General features: G+C 38.3%; 1 protein-coding gene across 2 annotated transcripts in view; it reads right to left on the reverse strand.

Moving 5' to 3' along the window:
• Nucleotides 1-8647: 8647 nt before the first annotated feature.
• The window catches only part of VIRMA (vir like m6A methyltransferase associated), a 58700-nt gene continuing 54383 nt past the window's right edge, over nt 8648-12964 (reverse strand). For both annotated transcript variants that reach the window (XM_025433472.3, XM_025433471.3), the window contains 3 exons: nt 12297-12628; nt 10761-10904; nt 8648-8995 (listed from right to left, as the gene is read on the reverse strand). In XM_025433472.3, the coding sequence (XP_025289257.1) occupies nt 8841-8995; nt 10761-10904; nt 12297-12628 (631 nt within the window). In that variant the 3' untranslated portion in view covers nt 8648-8840. The remainder of the gene's footprint in view (nt 8996-10760; nt 10905-12296; nt 12629-12964) is intronic.

Below are 12964 nucleotides of genomic sequence, written 5' to 3' on the forward strand. Positions count from 1 at the left end.
ATTTGGAAATAATACACAGCTTGTCGACTCAAATCATTTCAGAGTCATTAACTTGAAAAAAATATAAAATAAAAAAGAAAGGGGGCACCTGGCTGGCTCAGTCCAGAAAGCATGCAACTTTTGATCTCAGGGTCATTAGTTCAAGCTTCACATTGAGGGGTAGACTTTCCTTAAAAAAAAATAAAAATAAAAAATAAATAAATAAAAAGCATTAACTTGAAAAAATTTAAATTTTTATTTTTTGTTTATTTATGATAGTCATACAGAGAGAGAGAGAGGCAGAGACACAGGCAGAGGGAGAAGCAGGCTCCATGCACCGGGAGCCCGACGTGGGATTCGATCCCGGGTCTCCAGGATCGCGCCCTGGGCCAAAGGCAGGCGCCAAACCGCTGCGCCACCCAGGGATCCCTAACTTGAAAAAATTTAAATACAACTTTTCATTTGGCTATTTTAGTTTTGTCCCTTTGCTTTATTTATTTTTTCTTTTTTTTTTTTTTTTTTTTTTTTGTCCTTTGCTTTAAAATGAAAGCCAAGAGGCGCCTGGGTGGCTCAGGTCAGGCTGCCAGCTCACTGGGGTCTGCTTCTGCCCTTTCCCTGGCTCATGCTCTCTCTCGCTCTTGTTCACTCTCTCAAATAATTTTATTTTTTTAAATGATGGGGATCCCTGGGTGGCTCAGCGGTTTAGCGCCTGCCTTTAGCCCAGGGCGTGATCCTGGAGGCCCCAGGATCAAGTCCCACATCAGGCTCCCTGCATGAAGCCTGCTTCTCCCTCTGCCTGTGTCTCTGCCTCTCTCTCTCTCTCTCATGAATAAATAAAATCTTTAAAAAATAATAAAAAATTTTTAAAAATTAAAATTAAAAAATGAAAGCCAAGCAACTCAGCATTATTTTTCCCAAATTAATACCTCAAAACTTTATTCCATTTAAAACCCATGAATAGGGATCCCTGGGTGGCGCAGCGGTTTAGCGCCTGCCTTTGGCCCAGGGCGCGATCCTGGAGACCCGGGATCGAATCCCACATTGGGCTCCCAGTGCATGGAGCCTGCTTCTCCCTCTGCCTGTGTCTCTGCCTCTCTCTCTCTCTCTCTGTGTGTGACTATCATAAATAAATAAATAAAATTAAACTGAAACCGGAAGGAACTTCCACATTTAAAAAAAAAAAATAAATAAATAAATAAATAAATAAAACCCATGAATATATAATATAAATATACTAACCATGAATCGGGTCATTAAAAAAATCACGCTTCAAGGATACTTAGGCAGCATGAAACAACGCAGCATTGATAAGAAGTTTTTTTTTAACTAACTTATTTGAAAGAGAGGGTGTGAGCTTAGATGGGGAGAGGGGCAGAGGGCGAGAATCCCCAGGCGGACCCCTCCTGCTGAGTGCAGAGCCCAGGCTGGGGCCTGATTCCACAACCCAGGTTATGAGGTCATGACCTGAGCTGAAACCAAGAGTCGGACACTTAACCGACTGAGTCATCCAGGTGCCCAAGAACATCTTAGATGTTAAAGAAGTAGACAAAGAACTTAGAATACAACATTCAGAAATACAATTTCCAAGGCAGTCTGTCGTCAAGTGTGGAAGCACAAAAAACCTAACTAGATCCTGCAGACATAGTCTAGCACCACAAACATCAAGACAAGCTTTGTATGTCACGTGCTGGGAAGGGGGCGTCTTTGGTATGCACGGCTTCTAAGCAATCTCTCTTCTGTTCCCCACCAAACTAAAAAATACTCCTTGCCTATTTCTCACTTCTCAAATCATTCAACAGCATTATGGATTTTGTTTACCTTCCTCTAAATTCACACTCCCAAAAAAAAAAACCCTGCCATCACAGAAGTTATAAACTCTTTCAAACTGCCAAATCTAGTCATCTTTTGATCTTCACCGTTTGAGATCCTTTTGGAGCATTTGGCACTACTTACTACCCCCCAAACCTCAGGTCTCCTTGGGTACTTCAATCTTCTCTGAAATGCTAACTTTTTTCTCATTCTGCTCCCAAACAGCTGACCCTTCCTTCTCTCACTAGAAAGTTTTTTCAGAGCAGTAACTGCTTTGTACCAACCCACAGCCTACATTAGGCCATCTAATGGCCTAATATAATCCTAGAGTTATTACAGTATCTGAGAAATGTCTTTTATATTTGATCCCTCCATTTCCATTACCAATGTCTTTTTTTTTTTTTTTTAAGATTTTATTTATTTACTCATGAGAGACACAGAGAGAGAGAGAGGCAGAAACACAGGCAGAGGGAGAAGCAGGCTCCATGCAGGGACCTGACGTGGGACTTGATCCCAGGTCTCCAGGATCACGCCCTGGGCTGAAGGTGGCACTAATCCGCTGAGCCACCCAGGGATCCCCTCCATTACCAGTGTATTAACTGAGGACTTTACTCTTCATTTGGGTCACTGAATCCAAATCTAGCTGATTATCAGAACCTTCTGAAAAACTTATTATTTTTTTAAAGAGTTTATTTTTTAAAAACAGCCACACACCTCAGTGGCTCAGTTGGTTAAACGTCAGCCTTCAGCTCAGGTCATGATCCCAGGGTCCTGGGATTGAGCCCCTTGTCCAGCTCCCTGCTCAGCTGGGGGTCTGCTTCTCCCTCTCCTTCTGCCCCTCCCCCCTTTTCATGCACATGCTGTCTCAAATAAATAAAAATAAAAATAAAAATAAAAGAAGGTCAGTAGGTCCTGGGAAGCTGCACATCAGTGGTTCTCAAACTGTAGGGTGCATCGGACCTCAGCGGAATCAAGTGCAGGGTTTGCTAAAGCGCACATGATGTTGCTTGGCCCGAGCTCCATGTCTCAGGTCTGGGGTGGTGCCTGAGAGTATACCTGTTTCTAACAAATTCCCAGGTGATGCTGAGCTGCTGGTCTGAGGACCACTCTGAAAACCACTGATTTAGATCTTTGTTTTTAATTGCTTTCTGCTCAGGTTCCTCCCTCTCTAATCAATCCTCACTGCACCAGAGGAGCTGTCTTTCATTCTTTTTTTTTTTTTTTTAAAGATTTATTTATTTTTTCATGATAGACAGAGAGAGAGAGAGAGAGAGAGAGAGGCAGAGACACAGGCGGAGGGAGAAGCAGGCTCCATGCAGGGAGCCCGACGTGGGACTCGATCCCGGGACTCCAGGAACGCGCCGTGGGCCAAAGGCAGGCACTAAACCACTGAGCCACCCAGGGATCCCCAGGAGCTGTCTTTCTAAAGCATAAATCTGATTATGATTAAATTATAGAAAACACCTTTCACAGTCATTGGTTAACAGATGCATGTAAGGGTGGGCCAAATTTGAAAATGCCATTCATATTAACAACAAAAATATTTTATTCTTATGGCTGAGCATAGAAAATAAGACCTTTCATAATTTAGCCCCAATCTCCAAGTACACCTTCCCTCCCCTTCGCCTACCCCCCATCCCTGCATCCTACACCGGCCAAAGCAGACTACTCACTGTTCCCTGCATATTCATATCAACTACCATCTCCTTCTATTTAAAATTTACCACCACATGCCCCTAACCACCCTGGGAATTATTAGAAATTGGGCTATCTTCACCTAGAATCTATGTTACGAGACTATTATAAAAGTGTCCCCAGACGAAAAATCTCCCTAAAATCCACATCAAAATGCTTTAGTAGAGCTACAAATTGGTATCTCTTCCAACTTCCACATTATGTACTTTTTCCAGGCAGCAGAGGTTCTTATTTGAAATAAGATTGCTCTACACATCAAAAAAGAAAAAAATCAAGTACATACTTTATTTAATCTCCAAAAGCTAGTGATGTAGATAAAAGCAGGCAGATTTAGGACCAGAGATTAAAGTTTATTAAAGTTGCACAGCTAATAGATGATAAAGCTGGTTCTCAAATCTAGGCTTTTTGGCGCTAAAGACCTCGAGCATTTAGCATCATGTCCTATCACAGATTTACTTGGTAGATTTTACTGTCTCAAATGAAAGTAAGATTTTATAGAAATCCAGTTCCAATTTCTAAAATAGAGGTTATCAAACTCTTCAGCCTAGAACCCTTTGGCTGCATTTTGCCCTGCACTTGTGTTTTGTTTGGCTCTGACAATGTTACTAATTGCCACATTTGAAAATTGTTTATATAATAATCTAGATTTTTGGCTCCTGTTTAAAAGAATCAGAAGCACATCTGCTAGCATGGCTATTAAAAATTTTTTAAAAAAACAAACAGAAAAGAACAGTTTGTGAAGATATGGAGAAATTAGAATCCTTGTTGATAGAAATGGAAAACTGTGCAGATACTATGGAAAACAGTATGGCGGTTCCTAAGAAAAAAATTTTTTTTCCTAAGAAAATTTAAAAGGGAATTACTTACCATATGACCCAGCAACCCTACTTATGTGCATAGACTCAAATGAATATTTGTACACTCATGTTCTTAGTAGCATTATTCATTAATCAAAAAGTGGAAACAAACTCAAGCATCCACTGATACATAAATGAACAAAAAAATGTGGCATATACATCTAATGATTATTATTCAGCCTCTAAAAAGAAGAAAATTTTCACATCCTACAAGATGGATGAAACTTAAAGGTATTATACTAAATGAAGTTAGCCAGTAACAAAAGATAAATACCACTTACATAATTATCAAGTCAAATTTCATAGAGACAGAAGGTAGAATGGTAGGTGCCAGGGGCTGGAGGAAGAGTAGACTGAGGAGTTGTTTAATGGTATTATAATTTCAGATTTGCAAGCTGCAGAAGTCCTGGATATTGGCTATAGAACAACATAAATGTACTTAACATGATTGAACTGTACACTAAGAACAAGTTAAGATGGTAAATTGTGTTTTGACCACAAATAATTTAAAGAGGGCAGCCCGGGTGACGCAGCGGTTTAGCATCGCCTTCAGCCCAGGGCCTGACCCTTGTTACCCAGGATCGAGTCCCACATCGGGCTCCCTGCATGGAGCCTGCTTCTCCTTCTGCCTGTGTCTCTGCCTCTCTGTGTGTCTCTCATTAATAAATAAATAAAATATTTAAAAAAACAAATAATTTAAAGAGAAAATTTATTTTTTTTAATTTTTTATTTATTTATGATAGTCACACAGAGAGAGAGAGAGAGGCAGAGACATAGGCAGAGGGAGAAGCAGGCTCCATGCACCGGGAGCCCGACGTGGGATTCGATCCCGGGTCTCCAGGATCGCGCCCTGGGCCAAAGGCAGGTGCCATACCACTGCACCACCCAGGGATCCCTAAAGAGAAAATTTAAAACATTTCTTTTCAAGAAGTCAGAAGAGGCATCAGCATTGGACCTATCAGTCTCCCAAGGTATCAATCAGCTGAAGCGAAGGACTAGTTTCCTTTAACTGCAGGCACTCTCCAGAGCCACCTGCTTCAATTCTCCCAATTGGTACTGAGGCCAAAATGCCAACTGACACTTCTCCAGTTTTCACTGTCTCTTATTCAGCTAGTTCTCGCATTTGTTACCTTCCAGGCCACTGCTAGTAATTGAGTTTGCATCCTTTTCTCTAGCATATGAATTTACGAGACCCTTATAAATCTAATTCCTAATCTGTCCTATGAATTTAAAAATAAAAATCACATAATTTTTTTCACCTTACCTAGTCTTTAAACAAAAACAATTCCAAAGAAGATGTTATTTATGGTCTAACATACAATTCTAATGTCAAGTCTTTCTTTTTTTATTTAGCTATTTTAAAAATAGTTATATTAAAAGTTTCAGTTTGAAGCGTACTGATTGGATTATTCAAAAACTTTTGTTTCATGTTTACACACTTACCTATTAACTTTACTTAAAAAATTGTTTATGTGAATGAGTGTTTCTTCCATTAGACTGTGATCCTTTGGAGGGCAGAAAATAGATCTTAGTCATCCTTATATTCCCCAGGCTGTCTGTCCTAAGGTGTATGGAACATGGTAGAAGCTCAAGAGACATACCTTCATTCCTACATTCTCAATCTGCAGGGTTTTTTAATTTTTTTATTTATTCATGAGAGACACAGAGAGAGAGAGAGAGAGGCAGGAGAGAGGCAGAGGGAGAAGCAGGCTCCATGCAGGGAGCCCGACGCGGGACTCGATTCCGAGTCTCCAGGATCAGGCTGTGGGCTGAAGGCGGCGCTAAACCGCTGAGCCACCTGGGCTGCCTTCAATCTGCAGGTTTTTTAATTTTTATACAAAGCAATAAAACTAAACTAATGGGCCTTGCTAATGTTTCACACAGAGATTACTACCAAAAAATTGTTTTTAAGAAGCATAGCGTATGTTTTTTAAGTAATCTCTACACTCAGTGTGGGGCTTGAGATCATGACCCCAAGATCAAGAATCACATGCTCTTCTGACTAAGCCAGCCAGGTGCCCCTCTTTTTTCTTATTCTTACGAAAGAAATATGAACCATTCTATCAATGATTTAACTCATTAACTCAATAATTCCTTGTATTATATACTAAATAGAGTAAGTTTTATTCCCAAAGGCATTCTCCATTTTCATTAATTTCTAAATACCACCTAAAACTTTTCCTGAAATGTCTTATGTAGGACAAAGTAGTTTTGCAAGTAACACACATACCCATTCCACTAAAGTACATAAAAAATTGATTTTTAAAATATTTCTTTTTGAAGATATGTGGTCTTCCATACAGATCTAAACATATATGAAGCAACCATCCCCCAGTTATCTATCTGGCTCACTTCTGAAATGACAAAAATAGAGTGCTAAGCCTTTGGAATTTCACTTACATATGATAAATTAATTCTGATCTTTAATCTCATTCAACCTAAAAAAGTAGCTTCATACCTCTCCAAGATATAAAAAAGAGGTAAAGAATTAGGAGCTAGCCAACCTGATTTTAAATCTCGTTTTTATCACTTTTCAGTCAAGCTCCTCAGCTTTCTCCATCTAAAAATTATAATACCTTCTTTGCTAGATTGTTATAAAGACTGAGTGAAAAAAAAAAAAAAAAGACTGAGTGATATATGCATGAAAAGGACAGTCAACATGTTGATTAAGACTCTTAATTACTCAGAACATTTTTAACTTGCCTGGTATTAATGTGCATTTGTTAATAACTTATTACCTTGGCTGGCCTGAATTATTAGGCATTAACCTAAGGCAAACAGAATACAAATCTGAGATTATATTCAACTTAAAGCTAAAAAACCAATCAAGTAATTACCTCTCTATATACAGCCATATGTTCTTATTATTTAAGAAATAGTCACTTAAAAAAAAAAAATAGTCACTTTATTTTTTAAAGAAATGCAGTTACTTTAAAAAACAACTATTTTTCCATGTACTTATGTCAGACATTAGGGACATACTTTGAATTCTATCTAATGAGAAATACATCTTCAGAGAGAATGAACTCATTAGGTTTCAGGATTGAAAGAGTTTTAGATGATCTTGCGTTTTCTGAGACCATTAGTTATGAAAAGATTTCCATTACCTTTTGCTTAAATCAGAATCTTTAGAGCTGGGCTTCTCTTTAAAGTATTTTCCAGGGGATCCCTGGGTGGCTCAACAGTTTAGCACCTGCCTTCGGCCCAGCACATGACCCTGGAGTCCCAGGATCGAGTCCCGCATCCGGCTCCCTGCGTGGAGCCTGCTTCTCCCTCTGCCTGTGTCTCTGCCTCTCTCCCTCTCTCTCTCTCTCATGAATAAATAAAATCTTTAAAAAAAAAAAAAGTAAAGTATTTTCCAAACAAACATACTTTCTACTCTTACAAATAATTTGGCAAAACAGTAATAAAGGGATGGCATGAAATTCATATGCTCCTTTGTTAAGAAATCTTTATTTTTTTGCCAGTTATATATAAGCTGAGTGTGTTGAGATACCTTTTGGAGAAAATATGGCTATTTTCTCAAAGTTATAATCTTCATTTCTGTATATAAAATCCAGTTTTTATTAGATGCTTCTGATTCTCAAAAGACCATTATTAGGCTATGTCTCATTGAAGCTTTAAAAAATTGCATAATAAAATAGCGTAAGTATAAAGCTGAAACACAAGGTACCTACATATTTCTTTCCTTTTTTCCCCCCATGCATATTTCTTTCTAATGTAAGGAAGAGTGTCATGTTTCTTTTTGGGGCAATCAAAAAATTCCCCAAACTGCACCAGAGTTCCCTAGTAAATTAACACAGATGCCACATGGTATTTTAAATTTTTAAGAGAAACATCTGTTAGAAATAACACAAACTTCTAGCTCAAGGTACATTTTCAATATTATGTAACACTAAATTTTTCTATGACAAAGTATCTTTGCAAAACCAAGTTTTTAGCAGTGGTGATAAAAAATACTGTGCAAAAAGCATAGTGGAACAGAAAATGATACTGATGGTATCCAAGTTGATTCCAAAGTTTGAGAAGTTGGCAGTGTTCAGTCACTCATGGTTATAACAGAAATTTTTAATAAGTTGTTTAGACCTAACTGTTAATAAATGGAAGTTATTGGGTACTTCTTTTGGCTTAGGTGTGCTGTGAAAAAGTTAGTGCAACACTAAGGGGCACCATGAGCTGCGAAAGTATAGGGGGCATCTCTGGCATCAGCAAAAATACACTAAAACCAAAGTCACTTCATTGTTCATTTTCTACCTAAGAAATTCTGTAAATAGTTATATACGAAAGCGAAAAAACATATACAAGCATACATACAAAGTTTGGATTTTTATTGAAATCTTGTGTTAGGTATCAAACAAAATCTGCTTTCTTCAGATAAAAATATTCTCTCAGATGTCTCCAGATAACTGCTAAGTCTAAGTTGGTCCTTTAATGTCTCATTTTATTTTTATCGTCCTCAGGAAATGTTCATATACACTCAGGATGTTCCCAAAAGAATTTTTATCGTGTGAAGGATCGTACATGACGACCTCTACCACTGCCTCCACTAACAAACTTTCCTCTTGAGCCTCCACTGCCACTATTTGCACTTGCCCAGGAAGGTCCAAGACCCCCACGACCTCTGGAAGCGCGGTCACGAGGACTTGGTCGGTAGCCTATAAAAGAAAAAATAGTTTTTAGTCATAATATCCTTTCCTTTCCCACTATAGAAACAGTAATCTATAAAGCTGATTTCAAACTAAGACAGGAATTACTCTTTGCTCCTTTAAAAATCTGTGAATGGGGTAAAGACTACTGAATTGTCCACTTTAAATAGGTTAAGTTATATGATATGCGAGAATTATATCTCAAATAAAGCTGTTATAAAAATGAAAGTGGGGATCCCTGGGTGGTGCAGCAGTTTAGCGCCTGCCTTTGGCCCAGGGCGCGATCCTGGAGACCCGGGATCGAATCCCACTTCGGGCTCCCGGTGCATGGAGCCTGCTTCTCCCTCTGCCTACGTCTCTGCCTCTCTCTCTCTCTGTGTGTGACTATCATAAATAAATAAAAATTAAAAAAAATAAAAAATAAAAAAATAAAAATGAAAGTGTATTTGAAACCAAAAGCTACTTGTGATCAGAATTCCAGACTTGACATAATAGTGTTTTAAGAAAAACAGGTTGCGTGCCTAAACACACAAGACAATATTGTAAACAGAAACAATATACTGCATGAAGATATCTCTGTTATTAAAATACTTTGAGCAAAAAAAAACCTTAAGGATTGGCTTTCATCATTGAAATATAAAAGGAGAGGTGCCTGGGTGGCTCAGTAAAGCATCTGTCTTCGGCTCAGGTGATGATTATCCCATGGTCCTGGGATTGAGCCTTGCATCAGGCTCCCTGCTAAGCAAGGAGCTTCTCCCTCTCCCTCTGTCCCTCCCCTCCTTTTGGGAGTACATACACACTCTCTCTCTCAAGTAAATAAATAAAATCTTTAAAAAAAAAAAAAAAGAAAGAAAGAAAAAGAAGAAGAAATATAAAAAAAAGAGCAAAGGATGCCTGGGTGGCTCAGTCAGTTAAGTGTCCAACTCTTGGTTTCACCTCCCACTCCCACTCTCTCTCTCTCAAATAAATAGTCTTTTAAAAACACAAAAAACAGAGCAGGGGGCAGCCCAGGTGGCTCAGCGGTTTAGCACCGCCTTCAGCCCAGGGTGTGATCCTGGAGATCTAGGATCAAGTCCCACATCCGGCTCCTTGCATGGAGCCTGCTTCTCCCTCTGCCTGTGTCTCTGCCTCTCTCTCTCTCTCTCTCTGTTTCTCATGAGTAAATAAATAAAATTTTTAAAAACAAAAACAGAGCAGCCCGGGTGGCTCAGCAGTTTAGCACCACCCTCAGCCCAGGGCCTGATCCTGGAGACCCGGGATCCTGGAGTCCCACGTTGGGCTCCCTGCATGGAACCTGCTTCTGCTCCTCCCTCTGCCTCTCTCTCTCTCTCTCTCTCTCTCTCGCTCATGAATAAATAAATAAAATCTTAAAGAGCCTGTTTTTAAAAAAACAAAAACAAAACAAAACAAAAAAAAACAGAGCATGTCCCTGTGAAACTGCCAAGATTATACACATAGTTCAGAATCCAGAATTTTGATTATTTCTACAGGAAATATACATTGGGCATTCATTTGCAGATATAAAATTAAATTGCCTATAGAATTATAAGCCTACATTCCAAAATGTTCTCTCCCAGAATGAGAGTTTATGACATCCCTCTCTCAGCAGTATTAACTCTGAAGGATATATACCCCCCCAAAATAAATAAATAAATAAATAAATAAATAAATAAATAAATAAATAAATAAAAAATAAAATAAAATAAAATAAAAAGGAAGGATATATACCTGTAGAAATAAATAAATAAATAAAATAAAAAGGAAGGATATATACCTGTAGAACTAAGTGGTCGTAATGGTGGAAGAGGGCCCCTGTTAAAGTTGCTCTGGCCTCCGCGACTTTCATTGTAAGTTCCTCGAGGAGTATTCTGTGCACTCCAACTGGAACCTCTCGTTCCCTCCCGACGACTGTAGTTCCCTGAACACAGATAACACAATTAAGGTCTACTACTTTAGTTGGATTAAAAAAGATTTGATACTGGGGTGCCAGTCGGTTAAGCATTTACCTTTGGCTCAGGTCATGACCTTGGGGTCCAGCCCCACGTCAGGCTCCCTCTCCCTCTTCCTCAGACCTTCCCCTCACTCATGCTCACTTACTCGCTCTCAAATAAATAAATAAATAACCTTTTTTTTTTAAGGTTCAACGTGTTTTTCTTAATCTTCAAAGTAACAAGAGAAACTATGAAATTCTGTAAATGACATATTTGCCATATACTACATTGTGGCAGTACTGTATGTGGTTAGAAGCAGAAGCTCTGGAGCCAGACTGCCAGGGTTCAAATACTGGTTCTGCCACTTATATATCCTGGTGAGCTGACTGGTAGTTTTCTCTGCTGTAAAGTGGGGGTACTAACAGAACTTACTTCAAAGGGCTGATTTGAGAGTATTATATATATAATAGTCCTAACACAGCTATGTGTTTGTTATTAATGTAAACTGCTATTCTCTCACTGCCAAGTCAGCAGTACGAAAACATGTCATCAATCCACTAGTGAAGAATAATTTCTACAAATGCACTGTTTCTAAGAAGTTTAAACAAAGAATGTTCAATAAATCACAGAAACAAAAAAATCATGAAGTAAAAGCAGCCACCGTTAATGATCAATAAAACAAGTTTCATGTATTTTTGTTAAATTCTACAACAGTAGCTTTAAAAAGAAATAAGATTTGTGTTTAAAGCTCTACTGTGCAGTGGTCTCCCTAACTCCCATATGGAGGGTGGCATTTTTGAAATAGGTATGACACAGGTGTACAATGTTTGAAATGGAACTTATTAACAGATAAAATCTTGAAACAATCTGAAACATTAAACTGAAGTGTCTGGCTGGCTCAGTTGGTAAAGCATGCAACTCATGATCTTGGGGTAATGAGGTCTAGTTCCACACTGAGTGTAGAAAAACTTAAAAATAAAATCTTAAAAAAAAAAAAAAAACATTAAATGAAACACCAAGAAGTAGATAAGAGACTCAACGGTGAACTACACAAAAGAATCCTAAGGAAACTGTTGGTAAGCAGAACTGTGAGAATGTACAGATATTACTCAGAAAGGATAAACACGATTCCCAATGTGAAAAGGAAAATAATTAGCCAATTGACTTCTTTTAAACTTATCACTAAACATGCAATTAAACATTAACTTAAAATTTTTTTTTCTATTCAATAAAGTATTCTGCAAATAGTTACCAGTATCTAAGAGGTAGCTTAATTGTAGTAACTGAAAAATACTTTATCTGAATCACATCTAAATCACTTCTATACAATATTCTAGCATTCCAGTACTCTAACCCACTAGAAAATATACGTAAGTCACCTTTTGAAGCAGGTGGTGTGAAAAACCTATTCTGACTGTGAAAAGCACCCCGTCCTCCTCGATTGCCTGAAAATCCACCACGAGAAGAAATCTTCTGTGATACTTTGAGTGGCCGTTTCGGTGGGGGTATTCCATCTTGAGGGACCACTTCTTTACTCTCAGCTGCAACAAAGTCATCCACATGCATAGATGGTGGTCTGCTTGTGTTCTGTTTTCTCTGACGAAAAATATCATGGGGTCGTATACCCTGTCCAAATCCTCCCCTGCCCCTTCCTCTTGGTGGTGGCACAACATGAGCTCGTTTGGCAGGTTCAATGTATTCAGATTTCCCACTATCAAAACAAAAACACTCCATGAAAACGTATTCTTTTTCTTCATATTTCCAGTGAATATATGTCAGTCTTAGCAATATTGAAAATTGTATTTCAATTATTTCTTCATTCAGCTGCATTAATGTTACCAATATCTCTATTATTCTCCAGGGATATACTACAAAACTAGCTAAGAATGGTACTCATAACTTATTGATATGACTAACAATTATTTTAAATAATCCAGTTCACCTCTTGTTCAAACCTTCTAAACTCTCATAAAGTAGAAAAATGTAACAAATGTACTGGGTATATCCTGGCCAAAGTATTATCTTTAAAAAAAAATTTCAAACAATA

This window comes from Canis lupus, chromosome 29 (genome assembly GCF_003254725.2).
Source record: "Canis lupus dingo isolate Sandy chromosome 29, ASM325472v2, whole genome shotgun sequence".
Taxonomy (NCBI): Eukaryota; Metazoa; Chordata; class Mammalia; order Carnivora; family Canidae; genus Canis; species Canis lupus.